The following is a 23,685-nucleotide window of genomic DNA, read 5'->3' as shown; positions in this document are numbered from 1 at the left end:
TGCCTGGCCAAGAGAGCCTCATGGAGCAGCCTTTGTGGGAGCGGGCTCTTTATTTGGAGCTGGGGCCTGGAGCAGGCGGCAGGGCTCGGCTTGTCCGAAGCAGCAGCGCTGCATTGGGCACCAGGCCCGCGGCCTGCAGTGTGACTGTGTTGTCGCTGTAGACCGTGGGTGGGAAGGTACTGATGATCTCGAAGGTGGTGGCGTCCACAGCCCTGGGGACGGGGCAGAATGGATCAGACTGAGTCCTGGGCCCAGAGACTCCCTGTAGCTGCCAGCCCCGCCCCATACCCACCTGGCCTTTGCAAGCAGGGTGCGCACATCACCAACAGTGTCCTCAGGCCGCATCATCAGCAGGAAGGTCTTCTCACCGTTCTCAGACTTGATGCGCAGCATGGAGAGCAGAGGCGCAGGTGACTCGGGTGACTCCTGGCTCCTGTGGGCCTAAAGGCCATCAGTGCCCCCTGGTGGCCCAACCCCAAGTTCCTCACCACCTCACTCTGCCCTCACCTCTCACGCTCAGCAGCCAAGGCTGGTGTCTCCACCACGATCTCCTGGACCTGGGCGGCCCATGGGCAGCAATTCTGGAAGGCATTGATGAAAGGAGACAGAGTCTTGGGTCCTGCCAGAGATACCTTTCCCCCAACCCTTAGAGGGGACTTCTCCCTGAACAAGGATGGATGAGACCAGTGAGCTAAAGGGGGAGGAAATGGAAGGAAAGCTTTGGGACGCAGCCCCATCATTCCCCTTAGAAGCCTTAAGGTCCCTCAGGCTAGTGGGGGAGACTGAACCCCACATGATGACTGGGCTGGAGGCCTAACCCAGCGTGGGTCAGGGAAGGCCTTCCCTTCACCCTAAGCTGTGACTAAGGATGAGGAGGTCATAGAAATGGAGTGCAGGGAAAGAAGCCCTGGTCAGAGAAGCCTTCTCTGGGAGATGATACGTTTGAGAAAGTGTTAGCCGTTCACGTGGCTGAAGCTGAGAATCGGGTTGGACTGGAAGAAAGAAAAGGTTAGATATGGCAAGGGGGCCAACAAGGGATGGCGGGCCTTGAGTGCCAGGATGAGAGCTTGGCCTTATCCATGAACCACTGAAGGGTTTCAACAGGGAAAGCCCAGATCCAATTTATGTTTTTACACACACAGAGACTGCTGGGGGAGGGCAGCCGGCAAGGCAGGAGTCGGGGTGACAGGTCAGCAAGAAGCTACTGCAGGTGTCTGAGACAGCCGCTCAGGGGCCAAGGCTAGGAAGGTGGGCAGAGGGAATGGAGAGGAGAGATGGATTTGGGAGGTGTGCTGGAGATGGACAGATCGAACAGGACTTGGAGGAGGTAGAGTGGTAGGAAAATGAGGTTTGGTACCTTTCACAGGTGGAGATGGGGGAGGAGCAGCAGGATGGGGAGGGAGGAGGGAGGATGATGTGTTCTAAGGGCCAGGAAGGGGGATCCAGGACTGATTTGGATATTCCAGCCTGGACGTCGAGGAGGTGGCCCAGTCCTTGGGCTCACCCCGGCCTAGACTCTGGCTTTCCGCCTCTTAGAGCCACAAGGCCGCCAGTCCAGCCCCTCTCTGGGTGCCAGCCCAGAGCCCTCCCCAGACTGTTTTCAGGAGACAGTGAAACTGCCCTGAGAGCCTCATCTCTCCACCCAGGCCCTCCTCAGCAGCCCCTGAGCCCGAGTCTCCAGACAAGCCTCTTCTTGGGCAGGTTGGGCCAGGGAGCCTAAGAAGGCTGGGGGAACTAGGGCTGACCTCACCTGCAGGGTGTCTCGGATGGGTCCCCGGATGTCAACCACTTCGCCTTGCCGGATCACAAACTTGGGGAGCCTGTTCAGAAACTTCTCAGCAGTCATCTTGGAGCCTGCAGGGAGTGCATTGGGAGCCTTGGCTTGGGGAGGGGCTGTGAGGGATGGATGATGGTGGAGGAGGCCACCCGGAGATCATCCCGCACCGTGCCCCCACAACCTGGCTCAGCCTCAGGCCCAAGCTAACCTGGGTGCTCCATCCTGTCCAGGGGCTTGTGAATCCTCTGTCGGCCTACCACACGGCCCTCACCTGGGAATGGGTCCAGCCCATTCTCTGGGTAGACCTGATTGCGCAGATCACTCACCTGGCAAGAAGGAAGGGCGGCAGTGGTGGGCCTAGACCTTCAGCCCTGGGCTCCACCCTACCCTTGCCCAAACAGAGTCCTCCCCACACTCCCTGCCACACCCTCCCCCCAGGAATAGGCTCAAGGGACAGTCTGAAGCAATCCCCATTTTATAGATAAAGAAACTGAGGCCCCCAAGAGAGCAGAGAGCTGCGGTGCATGCTACTGTCCCCAACCTGGGCCCGGCTTCTGCAAGCATGCCGGTTGGAGCTGCGGTACTGCCATCCTCCCAGAAAGCCCCTCTCGGGAGCCAGCCAGGAAGCAAGACACCACAGTGTTAGGAGAGGGCAAAGCCCCGTCTTGGCATGGACTGCCTCAAACACCCCCGGTCATGACTCACGGTTTTCCAAGCCCAGGTGGTGGTGGCGCACACGCCCTCGCGTACCCTCGCTGTGCACTGACACACCGCCCTCCGGGATGCTCCCACCACCACACCCCTTGTCTCACCCCCACCCACCCCTGCCAGCAGGGGGCTGGCGCATGCCCTGTCCTTTAGCCCCAACGTTTGTCCCCCATAGCATTGCCTTCCACACACACCAGATGGCTTTGGGAGCCTCCAGGGCAAGCCAGGCCACTTTTGCATAGAACCTTGGGAACCCGGGGCTGTCAAGGTATCTTGGATGCTGGGGAGGGGCAGTGGCCCTGAAAGGCTGAAGGCTGTGCCTCCAGGGTGCCAGCAGGGGGCACTGCCTGCTGCTTAGCCTCCAGCCTTCGCCCTCGCTGATGGAGCAACTGAGACCCCTGCAGCCTCCCTATGCCCCTCTCTGCCAGGCTGAGGCTCACCCTCCTCCCAGAGGTCATCAGACTAGGGCTCCCTGTGGGGGGAGAGTGGCTTCCCACCTCAGACTGGGGGTTGCCCCCACCCCCTCCAAACTCCTCACACATGGTGGTGTGAGGAGCAGCCCATCACCTTAAAGGGAACCCCATTGGGGTACAGCCGCTGGAGCTCTGAGGGGAAGAATCCATCCAGCAGGTCTCGGAGGCAGCGCTGCGGCAGGGATTGGAAGAGTGAGGCCCAGCTGGACCGGTGCCGTGCCCCCTGCTCTGCTTCCCGTCTGGACAACCAGCCTTGGACCCTGGATTTACCCAATGGATCACACTCTGGATGTTCTCAGGGCTCCAGGACTTGGGGGGGGGGCCGAGGGGGTTGGGGGCGCACTCTGCAAGTTGCACGTGGACTTGGGTACCTATGGAGGGTAGGTTGAGCTGCCCTCCCCCATCTCCAGCTAATGGTCAGTGAGGGCAGGGCAAGGCCACCAGAGCGGCCTGTCTCCCCTCCCCACCACTCCTACCTGTGTGGAGGGGTCATGGAAGGGCCGGAAGGGCCCATCGAACATCATGAGGCCATTCCGATAGAGCTTCAGTGGGATGGGCTCAAGGACATGGAGCCGTGCTCCACCAGGCATTGGTGTCACCTGGGTGTCACCGTCTACCACCAGCTCACTGAGATCCTTCAGGCTGGCCAGCAGCCTGTCAAAGTCCACCTCGGGGGGCGCCAATGAGTCCCCTGGCAAAGAGAATAAACAGCCATGAGCCTCTTTTCCGGCAGCTGCACGGTCCAGCAGCCCTGACTTCCATGGCCCCGGCTGGCTGAGTGGTGGCCTCGGCATCTCCGTAAGTGGCCATCTTTCCCGGGGGAAGAAGGGAGGACGACAACTGCCCTGCAGAACAGCCGTCTTTTGTTGACTCCTCACTTGTGCTGGGGGCTCCATACCTCTCGTGCCCCTCTCGTCCTACCAACCCCTATGCTGTAGGGGCTGTGATCACCCCCATTCTTCAGATGAGGAAACCACAGGTTAGAGAAGGCTACTCCTAATGAAGCAGGGGTGGGATCTGATCCAGCTCCGCGCCTGTGTCAGCTCTGGGGATCCTCTGTCTGGGTTCAAATCCCAGCTCTTCAGCTTCTACCTATGTGACCTTGGTCAAGACATGGAAAGCTGTGCACCACAGCCTCCCCTCCTACAAGGGTCCAGGAAGGTGACCGTGAGAGGGCCCGCTCAGAACAGGCACTCTGCCGGGGGCCGGGGCGGGGGAGGGGGGGTGTTATTGTTACCAATTCTTGCCTTGCACCAACAGGCCTCAGGCCAACCCAGAGGCTATGACACAGGAGTCATTTATCTCCATTTGACACATGAGGAAACAGGTCCACAGAGATGAGAAATGACTTGCCCCAGGTCACTTGGCAAATTAGAGGAGGGGCTGACTTTTCCCACCCATCCGCACCATCAGGAAGTGGGGGTTGGGGTAGGGACGTGTGGCTGTTGGGGGGTAGGGAGGGATGTTGGGACAGCTGCTGGACAGAACACATATGCGGCAGACCTTGGCCTGTGCCACTATTTCTGGGTCACACACCCCTCTGAGAAGCTGACAAACATTTGGGCCCCCTCTTCTGAAAAATGTGTTGCACACACAGGTGTGCCTAAGCTTCAGGGGGCAGTGGGGACAGCCACAACAGACACCAGAACAGAAAGGCTGGAGGGCAGGTGGGATGCTGGAAGGGGCCAGGCCGGGGCCTGTGGTGGGTCCTTGAAGGGATCTGGCTCCCAAGCCCGTCATCCCCTGGGGCGTAGCCCTACAAAACCTCCTGTTTTCACCAGGACAGCCAGGCTGTGGCAGGATGTGGGTCCGGTCTCGGAGGTGGGGGAGCCCCAATCCCTTTCCTCACAGTGACTGACAGGGGGCTCTGGAGGTGTGGGGGCTGGGCTGAGGAAACACCCATGTGGGTGGCTTTGTTTCCGTTTGCCTTTGTGGCTGCTCAAGGCCCCAGCGGGACTCCTCCCTCCCTCCCCTATATCTGCCAGATGGTGTGGGCTGCACCTGCCCCCCACCTCATCCCAGGGTCCCCTGGACTTCCTGAGACGCCCAAGAAAAACTCACAGAACACTCTGGGCATCCCTGGCATGAGTCAGAACAATAGCAAGCCACTTTTCTCTTTAACAACGAACTACATTCGGAGCACACTGGTAAACCCAAAAATGACATCAGAAAATCTCATCTCCTTGAACCCCTGCCCCTACCCCTATGTTCTTACAGACGGGAAAAGTGAAGCCTAGAAAGGTCAGAGGACTGGGCCCACGCAGACCACACCGCGCTGACCCAGGACCACTCAGATATGCTGCCTGCCCATCCAGCTGCATCCGGGAGCCAAGGCTTTTCCAGGGAGCTGAAGGACACAGGGTGATGGACAGGGAAGGGCCAGGTGGAGGCCCAGGGGAGGATGCCAAGAAGCAACTGGAGGGAAAAAGAGTTTGCTGAGAAAGTCAGCCCTGGAGGCTCTCAGCCAGTGGGGCTAAGGCGTGGGGAAGTCATCGTGGGGTGGGCCGGGCGGGCGCCCGCAGCAGCAGCAGCAGCAGCCTGTAGGGAGTCAAGGGGCCCGGGATACAACTGCAGCTCCAGGCAAAACAGGCCTGAGAACGAGGCAGCAAGTCTGGCATTGGCACCAAAGAGCAGGGAGTGTGCCACAGAAGCCCGGCCCATTGCCAGGTCACATGGGGTAAGGCAGGTCAGAGGTCTACTGAGGCATTTCCTCTCAGAGCTGCAGCTCTCCCGTCCATGGAATGGGGGGAGAATAGGAACCTTTATCCCATCCAGCAAGATCCAGTGAGGGGAACTGACTGTAAGGATGGCTCAGTGAGGGTTTACTTCGTGCCGAGTACCTAGAGGCGGGTATTACCGCTCCTGTTTTAGAGATGAGGGGACAGGGCCTTGTAAGGTGACATGCTCCTGCTCAGGCAGCTTTCAGGGCCCAGGTGACCCTATGCCTCTATTCTCAGTGACCATGCAGGCTGCCTCTGGGACACTGCTCCCTGGGCTCCCTTTCTAAGGAGGGGTGTGGTGCAGGGAGAGATCATCTCTGAGCCCTCATCCAACTTTGAGCTCCCGTAAGTTTATTAAAAAGGGGAGTTGGAGGGGCGCCTGGATGGCTCAGTGGGTTAAAGCCTCTGCCTTCGGCTCAGGTCATGATCCCAGGTCCGGAGATCGAGCCCTGCATCGGGCTCTCTGCTCGATGGGGAGCCTACTTCCTCCCCTCTCTCTGCCTGCCTCTCTGCCTACTTGTGATCTCTGTCTGTCAAATAAATAAATAAAATCTTTTTTAAAAAGCGGGGGGGTGTTGGGGAGGCATGGAGGTCAAGACCAAGTTCCTTGGCCCAAAGCCTGAGAACCCTGGGACCCCATCCTCCCCTCACCCTGCTCCTCCATCACTCTCTGGAGCCATCCTCCCAGGGCTACTGCTTCCAAGCTGTGTGATCCTGGACAAGTGGGTTGACCTCTCTGGGCCTGGGCTCCCTCTTCTATGAAATGAAGACAGTAACAGTCCCCACTTCACAGGTGGCTGTGAGGCTCAGAGGAAGTACCTGGCAGACGGTGGCCTTTGTTGTCACTGACACCCCACCCTCTTGCTCCCCACCAGCTCAGGGAACCACCTCCTCTGAAAGGCTTTGCCAGGAGTCCCTGCCCCCTGCCCTGGAGACTCAGCCTCCTGAGTTCCTGGAGCCCTCAGGCCCACTGGGGAGCACGGCACGTATCCCAGGCCATTGTCCTTTCCTGGTTGCTTGTCTTTTTTTTTTTTTTTTTAAGATTTTATTTATTTATTTGACAGGCATAGATCACAAGCAGGCAGAGAGGCAGGCAGAGAGAGAGGAGGAAGCAGGCTCCCCACTGAGCAGTGAGCCCGATGTGGGGCTCGATCCCAGGACCCTGGGATCATGACCTGAACTGAAGGCAGAGGCTTCAACCCACTGAGCCACCCAGGCGCCCCCTTGGTTGCTTGTCTTTCCAACCACAGCGGGCACTCCCTGAACACAGGCTACAGCATCGAGCTCTGGGCCTGGCCCAGAATGGGAGTCCAAGAAGCACATACTGGATCCATTCCTCCTGCCCTCTGTCCCGCCAATATGTCCAGACTGCCCAAGCCCTGCTGGGCCCTGAGAATCATGGCTGTGCCCACACCCACAGTCCTGCCCTCCTCAGGCTCATACTTGAGTGAAGGAGACAGGGTGACCGCAATGACAATGCATGTGGTTAGTAACGCTGCAGAGGACCAGCCCAGGCCGCGCTCAGCAGGGGAGTGGTGGGCCTGCTCTGGGCTGGCTCCTCACACATCAGGCAGGGCCACCTGCTGCTGCAAATACCACCGTGGTGCCCTGAGGCCCCGGCATGCCTGTCCCCACCGCTTCACGCAAAGACCGGACAGGAACCAGACTGCTGTCTCCAGACCTCCGCAAGCCTGGCCCTGCTCTGGGGAACTCTCAGCAGAGCTGGTGGAGAGAAATCAGGCCCTGAGAGTCTGGTCCCTGCCGGGTCACAGCCAATCCTCTGGCCTCCGCAGCTGAGCACCGTGCACCCTGTTCCCACTGTTCCCACCTTGCCCCGTGCAGCAAGTCGTCCCACTGGCCGGACCATCCAGGCCCGGGCACGCAGGCACCCCCACCGTCCTGCACACATGCCCAACGCCCTGGACCCTGGGCCAGGCTCCATGCTGGGCTTTCTGCGGCCTGGCAGGGGCTAAGTAACCATGGCTCGGTCATCGTTCATCCACCATCAGTGGCCTGCAAGAACCGCCACGTGCACAATGGCCTTCAGTGCTCTCAGCGGCCTGGGCATTATCACACCCATCTCCTCGTTTGAGCTCAGAGGGGGCAGGGATGAGGGGGAGGAGGAGCTTAGAGGGAACAAGGATGAGGGGGAGGAGCTTAAGGAACAGGGAAGGGGGAAGCAAGGAGCTCAGAGGGGACAGGGATGGGGAAGGAGGAGCTCAGAGAGGACAGAGATGAGTGAGAGTGGGGAGCTCAGAGGCGATGGTGAAGGGAGATCGAGGAGCTCTCAGCCCTGAGGCTCAACACCTGGCAACGGGTTGCACCAGAGCAGGACCGTCCCTTTCAAGTCCCCGCACACCCTGGAGCGCCTGGCATCCTAGTTAATGCTCAGGCACACCCTGGAGCGCCTGGCATCCTAGTTAATGCTCAGTTCACTGGTAGAGAGGGCAGGGAGGGGTGAATGATCCAGCCTGAGGCCACGTCCTCGCAAGGCTTCCCCTGGGCCGGGTCCCCTTTGTGGGCCAGAGAACCCTTCTCCCCAGGGCGAGAGTCCTGGTTCTGGACCGGTTACATCCAGATGCCCAGCCCACCTCCACGGCCACCTGGGGCCTACGGAGAGTGGTAGCCAACAGAAGGAGAGCCAGAGCAATGAGCCAGGGCATCAGGGCCACAGCAAGAGGCTGGCTTCTGCCCCTGAGGGCCCTTGGGGCAGCAGCAGCCTGGCACCTGGGGACAAAGCAGGGGGGGTGGGGGAGAAGCCAAGGAGGCAGGAGCACGGGGTGCAGCGCCAGGAGGAAAAGCTGCTGGAAATGAAGAGTGTGTTATTCAGCTGGCAGCAGAGCTAAGCTGAGGCCCCTCCATGCTGCAGAAGCAAAAAGCAAGGAGGAGGAGGGCACACAGTGGTTTTCACAAGTTGCTCTAGCTTTGAAGCCCTGGGCCTCAGAGCCAGCAAATTTGGGTGTAAACATACAACACAGCAGAGCGAGGGCTGCCCTGCTCTCATCAGGGAGAGGGTAGGAGTCCACAGAGCCAGGTCCGGAAGCCAGCTATCTGGGCTGAGCCCCAAAGGAGCCAGGAGGTCCCCCCTGGCCAGGAGGAAGGCTGCCCTCCAGCCGGCAGGGGCATGTGTGGGGTACAGGGTGCCATGGTGGCTGACCCCTAGCGCTAGACCCCAGGAATGTTCTTAGAGCATCTGGCAGTCGCCTTTCAGGACATCCCCGCCTACCCAGGAAGGGGTGTCCAGGGCCATCCCCGATTCTTCCTGTCCGCTCCCTGATGCACAGTCTCCGAGACCATGGATCCCGCTTCCCAAATCTGCCCTGCTCCTCCTCGCAGTGCCCGCCAGGATCACCCTGCTTCTGGATGTCATCTCATCTCCTGCCTGGATGACTGGGACCACTTCCTAAACGGGCTCCTTGCCCCCTTGGCTCAACAGTCTCCAGACTTCCTAAGTGATTCCCATCTATAAAATGGAACAACCCGTGGCTTGTGTCAAGGCTGTTGATGAAAATGCTTTGAAAGCTGCAAATATTGTACAAGTGGGAAGAGATGTTTTTAGAAGAAGCAGTGGGGGAGTTATGCCCTGAGATTTAGGGAGATCTGGCCAAAGCTCAGGCCTGAATGGGGAGGCAGCACTCTCAGGTTTTGAAAGTTATGAAATCAAGACGGTGTCGCCACTTTCCAACACTCCCCTCGGGAGCCATGCTCACCCATGCTCCCGGGAGGCTGTCACTGTCACGTCACCGTGGAAAACAAGCAAAGCCCCTGCCTGTGGGGCCGATGACACGCAAGGTCAGTGCCAGATGCTCGGCATCGACCCCGCTGATCCCTTCAACTCCGCAGGGAAGAGCGCACCCCCACTTACTGAGGGGGACCTGGAGGCTCAGAGAACAGAAGTCACCCGCCCAAGTCCCACGTGGAGCGGACGGTAGAATGGAGACGAGCACCCAGGTCTGACCAACTCCAGAGCCTGGAGAAGTACCTCTGGGCAATCACCTCCATTCTTTGAAGAGAATGGACTTTCAGAAATGGCCAGATCTACGGCTCCACATCTGTGGAGTTCATTCCTCCAGATCGGGAACGGTCAAGTTTAGAAAAAAGAATGGAGTGAGTCCCAGAGAACCAGGGCGAGTTCAATGGCTTGGCTACAGCGAGGCTGAAAAAGGAACACAAGGAGGGGGTCGAGCCTGGCTCTGAGGGCAGCTTCCAAAGCAGCGGACTCGTTTTTTAAAAACTTTGGGATGGAAGACATTTTGTAAACTATGGAGCCCAAGACAAGTGAGGTCGTCTTATGTCTCGTATCTCTGGGTCTCTGGAGCCTTTGAAAGATGAGCAAGCAGGGGGTCTGAGGTAAGACCAGAGGAAGAACATGGTGGCAGGTCAGCTGCTCAGTGATGGAGGCAGAGGCCTGTCCTCTCTGCTACTGGGTCAGGGGCATGAATGAGACTGCCTCTGGACAGCTGCCGGCCCAGAGTGGTGTTGGAGAACTCCTTTTGTAGGAGAGACTGGGGACAGACCCCCTACTCTACCTGGTTTCCAGAACTTCTTGGCTGTCATCCAGTCCCTCTTGCCATCCTCTGAGTCTGCCTGGTTGTCTGAGCCCTCCTGGTCCACAGACTCGCCCACCCACTGCAGCCCGTAGTCACCGAGGAACCGCTGTATGGAGAGAAGGGACAGATGCGGGGGGAGGGGGGGGCGTGGTCAGCTCAACCCCCCAGGGAGCAGCCAGCAGCAGTCCAGTCCCCAGCCTAAGGTCTCAGCTCACAGGGCCCACTGGGCAGAAGGGATGGGCCCCTGGGGTCTTAGCTACTTCCTGGCTGGGACTTTGGGAAGCCACTTCACCTCCTAGAGCTGTATGCTTCTCCCTGCCCTAGAAGCATGCGAGGAGGACTCAGTTAAGATCACTCACATCGAGTGCTTAAAGCACAGTGTCTGGTGCCAAGAAGACCTCACTGAAGGCGACCCTGATGGCAGTGGGGCACCCGGTGCATCTGGCCTGAGTGGAGGAAGGGCAGGGACACGGGCTTGTGCAGGACCCAGAGGACGTGGTGAGCCACATGCAGCCTCTCTAGAGCTAGGCCTCCCATCCCCCCAGCCACAGGAAAACTTCTGGCTTGTCTATACTTCCTGTCGTTGCTTCTTTGACTCCCTCTCTCTCCTGACCCCATTCTAGCCCCGTCTCACTACTGACTGGAACTGCTCAGGTGCAACCACCAACGGCCCGCCCAGTGCCAAACCCAGCGGGTTTCTGTCGTCAGCCACCCAACACGTCTCGTTCCTTCTCACTTGCGCCCGGCACACTTAGAGGTCTCACAGGCATGTCAATATGAACTCGTCCCCAACAGCCTTAACTCCATGCCCCCACCTCCCAAACCTCTGCCCCTCCAGATCTCCAGTCTCAGTCAACGGCACCCCCTCCACCTGGGCCTCAGCCACAACCCGCAAGGCCTCTGAGCGCCACCAGCGACGCAGACTCGGATCCCTCCACTCTGCCCCAGCACCTCGCTCAAGCCCCGGCCATTCCCCACCCCACACCCCCGACAACTCCAACTGCTCTTCCACGGGCCTCCCCGTCCACGCCTCCGAAACTGTCCCGTGGCCTCCCATCCCGGAGGACAGAATCCAGCCCCGCATGACAGGTGGACAGGCGCCCCCATGGTCCTTGCCGTCTCTCCTTCTCCCTCTTGCTCTCCACGCCCACAGGAGTCTGTGTGGCATCTCTTGGGCCTTGATCCTCATTCCCTGATCACCTCTTTATCCTCCAGACCTGCCCGATGCCACCCCGCAGAGTGGCCCAAACTCCAGCTCGCCCCTATCCTGTCACCCAGCTAAATACAGAAATATTTTACCGTGTGCTGTGTGTGTACCTTATGTCTCTGTCCCCTTCAGCCTGTCAGCCCCAGGGACAGGGACCACGTTTACCTCCCAGCACCTGGCTGGGTGCCTGGCACCCAGAGATGCTTTGTTTGAGTTAAATGAAGGAGGAGTCAATGTGTCAAGGCCACCAACGTGGGAGCCATGGGAGCCGGAGCCAAGATACCTTCTGCCCTGAAGCTGTGGGCGTGGCCCTCACCCCCTGTGGCAGTGGCTCGGAGAAGCCCCCCCAAGCCCCACCACCACCACCAGCACTCTCAGCAGAGAGCTCAGGCAGCCCCCCAGGGTATGGAATAGGCCCCGGGAGCCACGGGCCCTCCTGCAGCTGTGGCCTGGGCGCTGCTTCCGTGGTCTCAGTTAGGATGGGGCTTTGGAAGCCAGCTCTATGAGAGGGAGAGCTTTTGGGGGAGAGGGAGAGCTTTTGGGGGTGAGGGAGCACCAGTCATCAGGGGCGGGGGGGCACTGAGGAGGCATGTGTGCCCAGGACCCTCCCTTGAGCCTATGGTCCCTACAGTTCAAGTCTGGCTTGTGAATGTATAAGTCAGTGGGGGCAACAGGTGGCACCTGGTGGGTGAGATGCCAGGTTCAAAGGCAGGCGATGGCTGTGACCCACGGGTAACCACACATGGCCGGGCGCTATGCTTGGTCCTGGTTGTGCAGCAGCGACCAGGAGGAAAGCAGTCCTCACCTCGGTGGAGCTCACAGTCCCACAGGGGAGACTGAGGTCCCCCGGGAAGGGCCCCCACCCCTGATGTGAGACTGATGATGACCGAAGACCCCCCAGGGGAAGGTGGAAAAACACTCCTCAAGGAGAGGGAACAGCATGGGCCAAGGTCCTGTGGTGGGAAGAGCTCAAGGTGGCCAGAGAACCAGAGGCAGGCCCGTGGCTGGAGCTGAGAGGCTCCCAGCGAGACCGAGGAGGTCGGGGGCCCCAGCGGGGTCGGGGCGCTAGACCCTCCCCGGCTCTTCAGACTCTGGGTTAGTCCTGAGGAGGGAACCATGGGGCGTGCAGGGGCTGGAGGACCGGGAGCCAGGTCCTGAGGGCCAGACAGCTCTGGGCCACCGCCTCACTCACCTCCATCTCCTCAACCTGGCGCTGGAGCCGCAGGCATGTGGTCTCCAGGTCCTGCTGCTGCTGTGTCCTGACCTGGCCTGCGGGGAACGATCAGCAGCAGGGAAAGATCAGCCGGACCACGTCTGGTCTTGCCTGCCATTCTGCCCTCACCGTCCTTTGGAGTAGCTGCCCCTTGAGAACTCGAGGGGTCCCCTGAAAACTGCCTCTGGGCCTCTCCTCCGACCTTGAGAGGGGAGGCCCAGACTGACTCTCAGACCACCACCCCCCCCCAGACCTCAGCACCCCCCGAGGCTCCTGAGAGGGCTGTGTTCCTCCACACTTTTGATGGCATGCCCAGTGCTCGGGGCTGGGTTACGGCCACACTCTGGGGACTCAGTCCCACAGAGGACATCACTGTCCTGGTGTGTCATGACCACCGTCTGGACTCTTGGATGCTCTTGATGCTCTTGGAGCCCTGCTGCCCAGCAGCCACCGGCCCAGGGGAGGTGTCCCGGGAGGGCTGACCAGCCCTGGTGCTTACCCTGGTGCTCCTGGAGGTTCTGCACCATTTCCTCCAGGGCCCGTATCTTCCGGTCCTGCAGCAGCAAGACAAGGAGGGACAGGCAGGCCTGGGGGTTCCCAGAGTGCAAGGGAGCCCCTTCTAGATGGGAAGACCCAGACTTCTTGCCTCTGTGGAACACTGGGGAGTTTAAAGACCCTGTCCCTGCCCCCCTTTGGCACAGCCACTGCTCCTACCCCTCAGATACCCTTGTGGTTCCACTGTGGTGAGGAGAGGCAGGGAGTGCCTCCAAGTGCCCCAGAGCCAGCAGCCACTGCTACCAACTTGTCCAAGGCTACCGGTCTTACTCAGCTGTAGAGAAGACCCTTAGCCTCTCTGCTCAGGTTACAGGGACCCAGATCAGCCCCAGGCCATATCTGGGGCTTGAAATGGGAGGTTCATTGGGAGAGACGGTTCTAGAACCCATCCACCCTGGCCTATTACGGTAGTAAACTCACTGACCTCCCCAGCCTGGGCCCTTCCACCGCTCAGACCAGACCCTGGCCCCGTCCCCACCGGGGTCCCACCTTGGACAGCAGCTCATCAGTCTGAGACCTCACTTGCCGCTCCAGATCCCGCATCTTCCTGGTCAAGGTGGCCACCAGCTCTGAGTCACGGAACACGGGGACTGCCAAACAGACAAAGTCCTGGAGCCCAGGCCTAGAGCAGAGGCTGAAGTGTGGGGGTCCGGTGGAGGGCGATAGGGATTCCCAGAAGCAGAAAGAACAGCAGTAATAGGAGCTGCCACTTAGATATTAGAGATTGTTCAAAATACTTTGCCTGTATCAGCTCGTGCTGTCCCCACAGTGCACCTCAGTTTATAGGAACGCAGCAGATAGGGGAGCGAGTGGGCACAGAGGACAAGCAAGCACCAAGATGTGTGTGTGGGCTCTCTGAGGGACATATGGCCCAGACTTCTCAGAGTCAGTGTCATTTTAAATTTAAAAAGGCAAGGACAAGGGCGCCTGGGTGGCTCGGTTGTTAAGCGTCTGCCTTCGGCTCAGGTCATGGTCCCAGTGTCCTGGGATCGAGCCCCATACTGGGCTTCCTGCTCAGCAGGGAGCCTGCTTCTCCCTCTCTGGCTCCCCCATAGTTGTGTTCCCTCTTCCACTGTGTCTCTCTGTCATAAATAAATAAAATCTTTAAAAAAATAAAAAATAAAAAGGCAAGGACACTGTTCTACAGAGGTTTAACAATCAAACGCAGTGCCTGACCCAGATTAGTACCTAGATCAGGAAAAACAATAGCCAGGAGCTAATTCTGGAATATAGGAAATCTGAGTGCAGAAAAGGGGCTCTAGAGCATCTCTGAGTCATCCACATTCTTGGGTGCTGTCCTGTCCTGTGGGCATGGGCTCCCTTATTCGGAAGAGATGCTCACCAAAGCACCTCATTAAAGGTGAAATATCACGATATCTGAAATTGACTTCTAAATGGTTCATCAAAAAAAATACATTTACATTCATACATACGTGTATATGGACAGAGAGAAAGCAAATTAGTGGCAAAATGTCACTCACTGTTGCATCTAGATGGCAGACATACGGGTATTCACTATACTATTATTTTAATTTCTGTATAGGCTAGACATTCTCCAAAATAAAGTTTCGGAAAAGAAACCGAGAAAGACCCAGAGGGAGGAACGGGCCCTCTCCTTCCCTGGCCCACTGCCCTGTGTGTGAACCAGGAACTGCCCGTGTCGCCACGCAGCGACCTGGGCGGACAGGCCAAGGATGGCTCAGTGGAAAGACAGAGAAACCTGAACTTTTTTTTTTTATATATTTTATTTATTTATTTGAGAGAGCGAGAGCGAGAGAGAGAGAGAGAGAGAGAGCACAAGTCAGGGGAAAGGGTCGTGGGAGAGAGACAAGCAGACTCCCCGCTGAGCCCGACTCAGGGCTCCATCCCAGGACCCTGAGATCATGACCTGAACTGAAAGCACACATTTAACCAACTGAGCCCCCCAGGCACCCCAAAACTTGGCCTTTAGATGATGTCTTTGAGGGGATGGATTAACAACCCTGGAGTTGCCTCCCGGATGTCGTGCTACACAGGACAGTAAGTCTTCCTCAGTGTCCGTGTCAGCTGAGGAAGGGATTTCTCTGCCTTGCAGCCAAAGCCCTACAACGGCTCTACAGACCTGTGAACCCCATCCGTGCCTAGGGTGTGGACGAGCTCACTGAGGCAGCAGGGGTAGAGAGAGAGAGAGACGGAGAGAACCCAGGGGAGGAGCATCCCACTGAAAAGCTAGGAGGAAAAGAAGGAGCCCGCAAAGAGAGGAAAGAGCCTGGGAGGCGGGAAGAAACCCAAGAGAGTGGCGTTATGGTGGCGAAGAGCCCAGAGCGATGTGAGAAGGAGGGAACGGTGACCCTTGTGGAATGCTGCTGTGCAGAGAAGTGAGACAAGACAGGCGAGTCCTTGTTTGTGACCTCGGTGGGGACAGACACTGGCTGAGAGTGGGGTGAGGAGCAGATGCCAGGGGAGAGGCAAAGAGCACACGGGACAGCTCCTTAGTGGGAGGAGCTGGTTACCAGGGTTGCTCACAAGCGTGTCCCCAGCCGGGCTGCAGGAGAGCCAGACTTTGTGCCTGCGTGGTTGTGGGGCCAGGCTCTTCTGGTTTCCTTTTCCCACCTCAATTCCCTGTTCTATCCCATGGCGGGGTTCAGTGGAGGAGGACCTCCCCACTCATAGACGAGGAAATGGGAGGCAGAGAGATAGAACGTTGCTTACCCAAGGTACTACAGCTAGCGGAAACTTCTAGCCTCGTCCCCAGTTCCTCCGGGCTTGCAGCAGACTCTGACCTTACCTGCCCAGGTTTCCCCTGTGCCCGGGGCCCATTCCACCCTCCACCAGGAAGCTGCCCAGTGGGCCCCTCTGGGCACCTCTGAGATCGGTGTCACCACGGTCCTTTGGGGACGGTGCAGGCTAGGAGAGGAGGGCTGTCTGGGGACGAGGGGCTCACCCACAGCAGGCCAGAAGAGTAGATCCATGCCTCTGTGGGCCTCACCCCCTCTCTGAGACCCTCTCCTGCTGCTGGGGACCAGACCCCTTTTAGGCCTCTGTTCTTACCTTGTCTGCTCACAGGCGCACCAATGCCGCCATAGCAGGAAGGGACAGCGATCTTTTCTTCTGGGCCAAGTCCGTTATTCAGCACGTCTGCCTCGTCTTCTGCAGACAGGGATGCCCAGGTCACTGCTCTGGGGCTGAGGCCCAGAGAACACTGGGGCCCTGGGCTCTGGCCCAGATGAAGCGGCCTGTACTCTGTACCCCCAAGTGTACACGGATAGAACACGTGGGATGTCAGGGAGCAAGGATCCAACCAGAGCAGGCTTTCTTGCAATTCTCCCAGCCTGGCTCCCAGGAGGACCTGAGTAGCCGATGCCAGCCACAGGGTGGCAGCAAGAATGGCGTTGGGATGCAAAGGTCTGAGCCTGCGGTTGGCGGGGCAGCCAAGTGAGGACGGGGCTTCTGGGGGAAAAGTCAGAATGGGCTGGAGGAGGCTGTCAGGGGAAGGACTGCTGGGGTCTGACCCTCATGGCTTCTTGGCACCCACTGGCCAACCCCACAGTGAGTGGAGGGCTTCCCATATTAGCAGTGACAGCTCTGCTAAGGGTGCGGGGCCTCTGAATCAGAGAGCTGCTGTGCGTCCTGTCCTCAGGAAGGCTTGCGGGCGCTGTGGGTGGGCCAGCTGTTCTGACAGTGTCTGCCACCTTGTCCCTTCTCTCCATCTACACGACCCCAGGGACACCCAGCAGGTGCGAGGAAAGGGGGACATGAGGGCGGAGCCTGCACTTACCATCTCCGTAGATTTTTATCCCTCGCCTGCTGGGAACACGGGCAGGAAGGAAAAGGAGGACAGACAAGTTAGGACCCTCTGGAATGTCATCAGGGGAGCAGCTCTGGCACTAGGGGCCCAGCCAAGCCTAAACGAGATGGAGGCTGGGACTCTGCCTCCCAAGGCAATCTCCTCCCCAGATCCCATCCTTGACCCTGGGGCAAACCAAGGGACGGGCTTCGAGGTGTCCCCTTGTCCCAAAAGGGAAGGGTGGGGAAGGGCTGAAGTGGGGGAGGTTTGGGTGGAAAACACAAGCGCTCCCAAGCCCAGCAGCCCAGCCCCAGCTCCGCTGTGAAATGGCTGTGGGACCCCAGGCCTGTCGCTCAGCTGCCCTAGATCTCCCCAGCCTTCAAATGACTCAAAGTGGTGTTCCGAAGAGCAAGGAGAGGGGTAAAAAATGCTTCAAAAGGATGAAAGCGGGAAGCAGATGTAAAGGATTCCCCTTACTGAGGGCTCAGCACGTGGCTGGGCCGGAGAAGCTGTCCATCAGTCTTGGCAAACCGACCCCCGAACTCTGTACCCGGGGGTTGCGCCGCTCCCACCCAGCCCACACCCTGGCAGAGGGCCCCAGCCAGCATCTGCTCCGATGAGCTATGGAGCCTCTCTGAAGAAGTGGTACAGAGAAAGATCCGATGGTCAGGGAAGGTTATGTAACTCCTCATGTTTGCCCTAAGACACTAGGAACCATCCTCCTGGTCCACAGGGGCCAAAAGGCAGAGGCCCGAACACAAAGACCCCCACCCCACCCCCGCCCCAGGCAGGTTCCTTACGCTGGATTCACAGGCTCTGACTGCAGGGGCACTCTTCGGGTCTTGCCAAGGGACGCCAAAGGTGAGCCCATAGTTCTACTTCAAGACTCTAGCTGTCAGGAACTCCCTGAAAATAAAGAAGGAAGTCAGTCCTTGGGGAAAGAGGGGGCCCAGGGCTTCAGGACCAGGGAAACTTCCTCTTCCATGGTTTCTTTTCCCAGGAAGAAGCACTGTCCAGGGAGCAGGGGCCCTCCCTTCTTCCCACCACCCCTGCAGACGTTTCTGGAGGCAGCTTGGTCTCAGGATCCTTGTGCTTGATGTTGGCCTGAGCCTCTGGATATCCTGTTCTCTGTTCTGATCCTGGAGGCCCCTGGCCTGCCTGGGAAAAGGTGATGGGGGTGGGGGGTCCAGAGATGGGCCAAGAGCCTGGGATTTTCCCAACTTGTATCCTGGCTTGAGCCAGGACACAAGACTACCTAGAAGGCTTGGGGCTTTTATCCATCCTTCAAGGAGCTGGTTGACACAAAGCTCAAGTCCTGGGATCGTGCACTGCATTTGATTGAGAATAAAAAATAAAATTAAATTAAATTAAAATAAAATAAAAAATTAAAACTACTTAAAATTAAAAAATTAAAAATTAAAAATAAAGAAAATAAAATCTTAACAAAAAAAATTTTAATGTGGCTGTTGTGGCTTTTGTTACTATACACTGAGGACACTCATACATGTCTGTCCCCCTCCTTCTCTCTTCTTCTGTTAAGATGAATGCACGTCAGGGATTGAATTAAAGGCAACTACTCTATTCAGTGAATTAAAAATATTATGTGGCTAATATTTAGAAACCCTAGAACCAAAGGACCCCCATCAGGATCTGACTCAAGTCTTTTTTTTTTTAAGATTTTATTTATTTGACAGAGAGAGAGAGATCGCAAGTAGGCAGAGAGGCAGGCGGGGAGTGGGGGGGAAGCAGGCTCCCTACTGAGCAGAGAGCCTGATGTGGGGCTCCATCCCAGGGCCCTGAGATCATGACCGGAGCCAAAGGCAGAGGCTTAACCCACTGAGCCATCCAGGCGCCCCTGAATCAAGTCTTTTTAGGACAAATCCAAGACAGCTGCCCTTTGAAAATGTGTGGCATGGCCTCCCCCCTGCCCCTGAAGCTGCCCAGCAAAGGGAGCTGTGCCACTGGGAGGCAGCTTCTCCGTCTTCACTCTGGAGTTTGGGACTCATGCCCCAGACCTGGCATTTCCTCACCCCCACCATCGGCCTTCCCAGTCTGCCCCTGGCCTGCCCCAGTCCCTGTCGTCTTGTCCAGGCATCTTTTTGTTTTGTGTGGCCAAATGTGACAGCCCCTCCTGTCAGACCTCCTGCACAGGTCTCCAGCTAGGGGGATCTTCAGAAACATAAAGCTAATATGTCACCTCCTTGCTGAAAGTTCCCAGTGGCTCCTTCTTGCCCAGAGAAAAGAAATAAATTCAAAATACCGTAACAGAGATGATCTGGTTCCTGCCTGCATCTCCTGACCTCACTACCCCTCACTCCTACACTTGAACCTGCCCGACCTCAAATGCTCCCCTGGACCGGAACTTCTTCCTGGAATGCAGTCCCCACTCTGACCTGCCCCCTTCCCTCGGTTGAGCTAACTCCTCTTTTTTTCTTTGTTTTTGTCTGTCCTTTAGTCATATGTTAAGTTTTTACTTTTAAATTACTATAGAGTCACAGGAAATTAGGAAAATAGTATGGAGGGGATCTGTGTGCCCTTCACCCAGGTGCTCCCAACAGTTACACGACATGTGTGTATCCTTTCATGCTTTTTCACCACCATGGACATTCCAGGTAACTGCCACTACAGTCAAGATAAAGAACTACTCCATCGGGGCGCCTGGGTGGCTCAGTGGGTTAAAGCCTCTGCCTTCAGCTCAGGTCATGATCCCAGGGTCCTGGGATTGAGCCCCACATGGGGCTCTCTGCTCAGCAGGGAACCTGTTTCCCTGGCTCTCTCTCTCTGCCTGCCTCTCTGCCTACTTGTGATCTCTGTCTGTCAAATAAATAAATAAAATCTTAAAAAAATAAATAAATAAAAATTAAAAAAAAAAAAAAAAGAACTACTCCATCACCACAGAGATTCCCTCACCCTGAGATCTCCCTCATACCAGCCCCTTCCGGTCACACCCACACCATCCGCAACCCTGGCAACCACTACTGTTTTCTTACTTCAGGAATGTTACCTTAATGGAAACATACGGTATTGACCTTAAAAAAAAAATAACAGCTTTATTAAGATCTAATTCACATACTTAACCCTTTTAAAGACTACAATTCAGTGGTTTTTTGTATATCCACAGAGTTGTGAAACCATCACCACAGTCAATCTTTAGAACATTCCATCATGCTAACAGGTGATGTTCCTTTCGCAGCTAGCACTGTCCTGCATGAGTTTCCTCTGGCCCCAATTACCCCTCCCTTCTCCAAATTCTTATCACCATAACAGCCCCTCAGAAGAAACTAGTTTAAAAAAAGACAGAAGTGAACAAGTGTTGGTGAGGAGGTGGGGAGACTGGAATCTTAGCTGGAGCAGAAAATGGCGCGGCAGCCGTGGAAACCCATCTGGCGGTTCCTCAGAAGGTTACTTTATGGCTCAGCAATTCTGCTTCTGGGGATCTACCCAGGATGAAAACTTACACCCACACAAAAACTCACCTACGTGTTCACAGCAGCATTATTCATAATATGCAAAAATGGAAACAACTCAAATGTCCACCAGCCAAAGGACACATAAAGAAGTCTGGTATATCCTTACAATGGAGTATTAGAAGGCAATAAAAAGAAATGGAAGCCAGGTCACCATGTGAATGGACCCTGAAAACATTATGCTAAGGGAAAGTCACAAAACACCACATATTGGTATGAACCCATTGATATAAAATGTCCAGAATAGACAAATCCAGAGACATAAAATAGATTGGTAATTGCCAAGGGCTGGAGGCCATTGGAGGGTATATGGGGTAGTTGATAAAGGATATAGAGTTTCTTTTTAGACAGATGAAAATGTCTAAATTGATCGTGGTGGTGGTTGCTCAAGTCTCATGAATATCCTAAAAACGGTTGAAGTTTATATTTCAAAGGGGTGAAGTATATATTACGGGAATTATTATCTCAACAAAGCTATCACAGAAAAAAAGGGACCTGGTCCCCAAACCAAACTCAACATCTTCCTTCAAAATAAGCTCCTCCCACTTCCCCCTTCTTAAGAGGACCCCATCATCCAACCACAAAATTTTCCTCTCTTTCCTCTTCTCTTAATCCCATCCATCGCCAGACTTTGCAGGTTAAACTCCGCAATGTCTCTCACACAGCTCCTTCTTTCCATGCCCACTTTGGTCATCCTCATGGGACTCTCACTGACCTTCCTTGGGCTGTCACGATAGCTGGCAAGTGACTTCCTGCTTCCTGTCTCGCTTCAGACCAATCCAAAACACTGTCTCCAGATTAATTTTCCATGGATTATAAGAGACCCCTGACTTCTGGGGCTGTGTCTCCTCCTTCCTCAGACCCGGGGCAGAGGTGGGCCTGTGGATAGAGCCACGTCTACTCCCCTCACCTGGGGGCTTCCAGGGGCTGACTGTTGACTTCCCCCTCAAGCTGGAGACGCCTACAGGTTGGACTGTGTCCCCTTCAGGCTGGGGCTTTGAGAGGAAAGCTGTGTCCCATGCCCCTACATCTTTAGGACCCAAGTCAGGGCTGTGCTTGACTGATTATATCCTCCGGCAGACCTACGCGGTCCATTCGCACAGTTCACCCCAGGCCCAGTGCTTTCCGGCACGGACAAGGCCCGGCCGGCTGCACGCCTTCAAGCCCTCCATCTCCAGCTGGAAGCGCTCAAGACGCGACTTCAGTCACGACCTAACCCCTCCCCGGGAGCTGCGTCGCCTCCTCCCGCCTCCTCCCGTAGCCACGTAGGCGGGGACCTGAAGCCGCTCCCATGACGCGGAAGCCTGCTGGACCACCCGGCCGCGGGGCTCGCGGGTCCTCGGGCTCTCGGGGCGGGGCCCCAGCCTGCGTAGGGGACTCCAGGGCCGCAAAAGTTTGAGCCGGGACTCACCGCGTAGGGCCACGGAGCCGTCCCACGGCGCCGCCATCTTGTTGTCACGCGGTTTCCCAGGCGACCAGAACCCGTGCGCTTCTCATTGGCTAATTCGGCGGATGGGTGGGGCCACCGCCTGTGCTCGGATTCTATTGGCCTACGAGTCTAAACTCTTCGCGGGATACCTCAAATCCCAGAATCCACCGCCGTGTACGCCCTCGGAGCCTGGAGAAGTGGCGGGTTGGATTATACCTCCCACCCCCTCAACCTCGAAAAAGGAGAGAAGCTGGGGTTAGATTCCTGAAGCCTCTGAATCCTGAATGGGTAATCCGACAGAGCAGCCGTATTTGCTAAATTGATTTAGGGAGAGATTAGCCCTCTGAGGTTCTTGTTTCCGCGTCCGATCAGTGCAGTACATCGCGGGGCTTTTTTGAACATGAATTGAAATGATGCCAAGTACTTAATAAATGTTTCCTAAATCCGAATTTCTCTGCTCACTTCGTGACCAAATGGCGCCCTACAGGGATGCTCAAATCCTAGTTCCTTTGTGTTTAAATTCAGGGGAGACTCCCTTTGCCTTTGGATAAGACATTGACTTTGAGTGAGATACTTGCCCTCCCCAGACTCATCTAAAAAAGTAAAATGTTAGAACAACTAGAGGCAGTTTAATTAAGAGCATGGACTTTGGCCTCAGGAGTCCTGGCGCCTGACTTGTGTGTCCTTGAGCAAGTTTTTCGTTTCTTCATCTGTAAAATGGGGATAATACCCACCCCACAGGGTTGCCTTGAGGATTAAATGAAATAATTATTCACAGTACCAATCACAACACCCATACAGAGTAAGTTTTCAAAAGCATTTCCTGCTTTTAACTATCTTTATCATCATCTCTCAACCTTTCAGCGGTGATGGTCTAAAAATCAATGACTTCTACTGGCAGGCACCCACTTCCTTAGGCCTGGGATCAACGACCAAAACTCTTGCATATCTCACACTGCACTTTGTAATATTTTCCATTTGACTTTCTGATCTACCGCATGCAGGGGAGGGCCAGCTCCTTGAGGCATTCCTTACAAATCAATTGGAGGCTGAAGGGAGCTACGAATTAATGAGTGCCTTCCAAGTGCTGGATGCCAACATTATGAGGTTTGCAGATGAGAAAACAAGCTCAGAGAAGTGAAGGTATTTGCTCGGGACCATGCAGGTAATCAGTAAAAGTGGATTCAAATCCAGAACTGTCTACCTCCAGAATCTGTGCTCTTTCTAGAAGCTCCCGCTTTGGTGAAACGGGCAGACAAAGATAGGCTGAGGGGCAGGTGGTACAGGCCCACTGCCAAGGGAAGGGTTCCTGCGGAAATGACTGGAAGTGGGAGATGGGAGAGCCCTCTTGCCACTGAGCTTCTCCCAGAAATTTCTCTGAGGCTTGAAGTATATGTGTTGAGAAACCATTAGGTTATGCTGGGCCAAGTGTTTTGGGGGGCTTGGAGCCATGATCAGCAAATTTATAGTGTCACCTTGCTTATGTTTGTTCTGCTCTTGAAGGTAAGCAAGGACCAACAGCATGGGAGGTGGGGCTAGGGGGTGGTCAGGCCTCATAAGCCCTGCTGTGGTATGCCTACCGTCTCCCATCTCAGTGAGACTGGGGAGAGTGGATTGTCATTTATCTGGGCATCAGGATTTACCACATACCTCCTTCCTACCCAGGACCTGAAGCACAGCCTAAGATCCTGGAGCAGCAGGCGTTCAGCAAGCACCTGGTTAATGTCTAGGTCTAGTTCATGCCTAGAGAGAGGTGGGAGCCCTCGACCCTGGTTGGCCAGTTTATTAGTTTTTTAAAAAAACACTTGTTGGGAGAAATC

At 56.2% G+C, this 23,685-nt stretch overlaps 1 protein-coding gene across 1 annotated transcript; it reads right to left on the bottom strand.

The window, feature by feature from the left end:
* Positions 1-34: 34 nt before the first annotated feature.
* On the bottom strand, positions 35-21,913 carry UBXN11 (UBX domain protein 11). Its single transcript, XM_080802497.1, has 15 exons — positions 21,848-21,913; positions 17,770-17,875; positions 16,961-16,986; positions 16,234-16,332; positions 13,693-13,793; positions 13,148-13,202; positions 12,628-12,704; positions 10,208-10,334; positions 3,435-3,649; positions 3,053-3,130; positions 1,986-2,103; positions 1,751-1,854; positions 508-581; positions 293-433; positions 35-212 (listed from the first exon to the last, which is right to left on the bottom strand). Exons 2-15 carry the CDS (start codon positions 17,838-17,840, stop codon positions 50-52), a joined length of 1,449 nt encoding a protein of 482 aa, XP_080658623.1. The 5' UTR covers positions 17,841-17,875; positions 21,848-21,913; the 3' UTR covers positions 35-49.
* Positions 21,914-23,685: the final 1,772 nt, after the last annotated feature.

The sequence above is a fragment of the Martes martes genome (genome assembly GCF_963455335.1).
Source record: "Martes martes genome assembly, chromosome: 4".
Taxonomy (NCBI): domain Eukaryota; kingdom Metazoa; phylum Chordata; class Mammalia; order Carnivora; family Mustelidae; genus Martes; species Martes martes.
The sequence above is the reverse complement of the archived record's forward strand: the minus strand, read 5'-3'. Positions and strand labels throughout refer to the sequence as shown.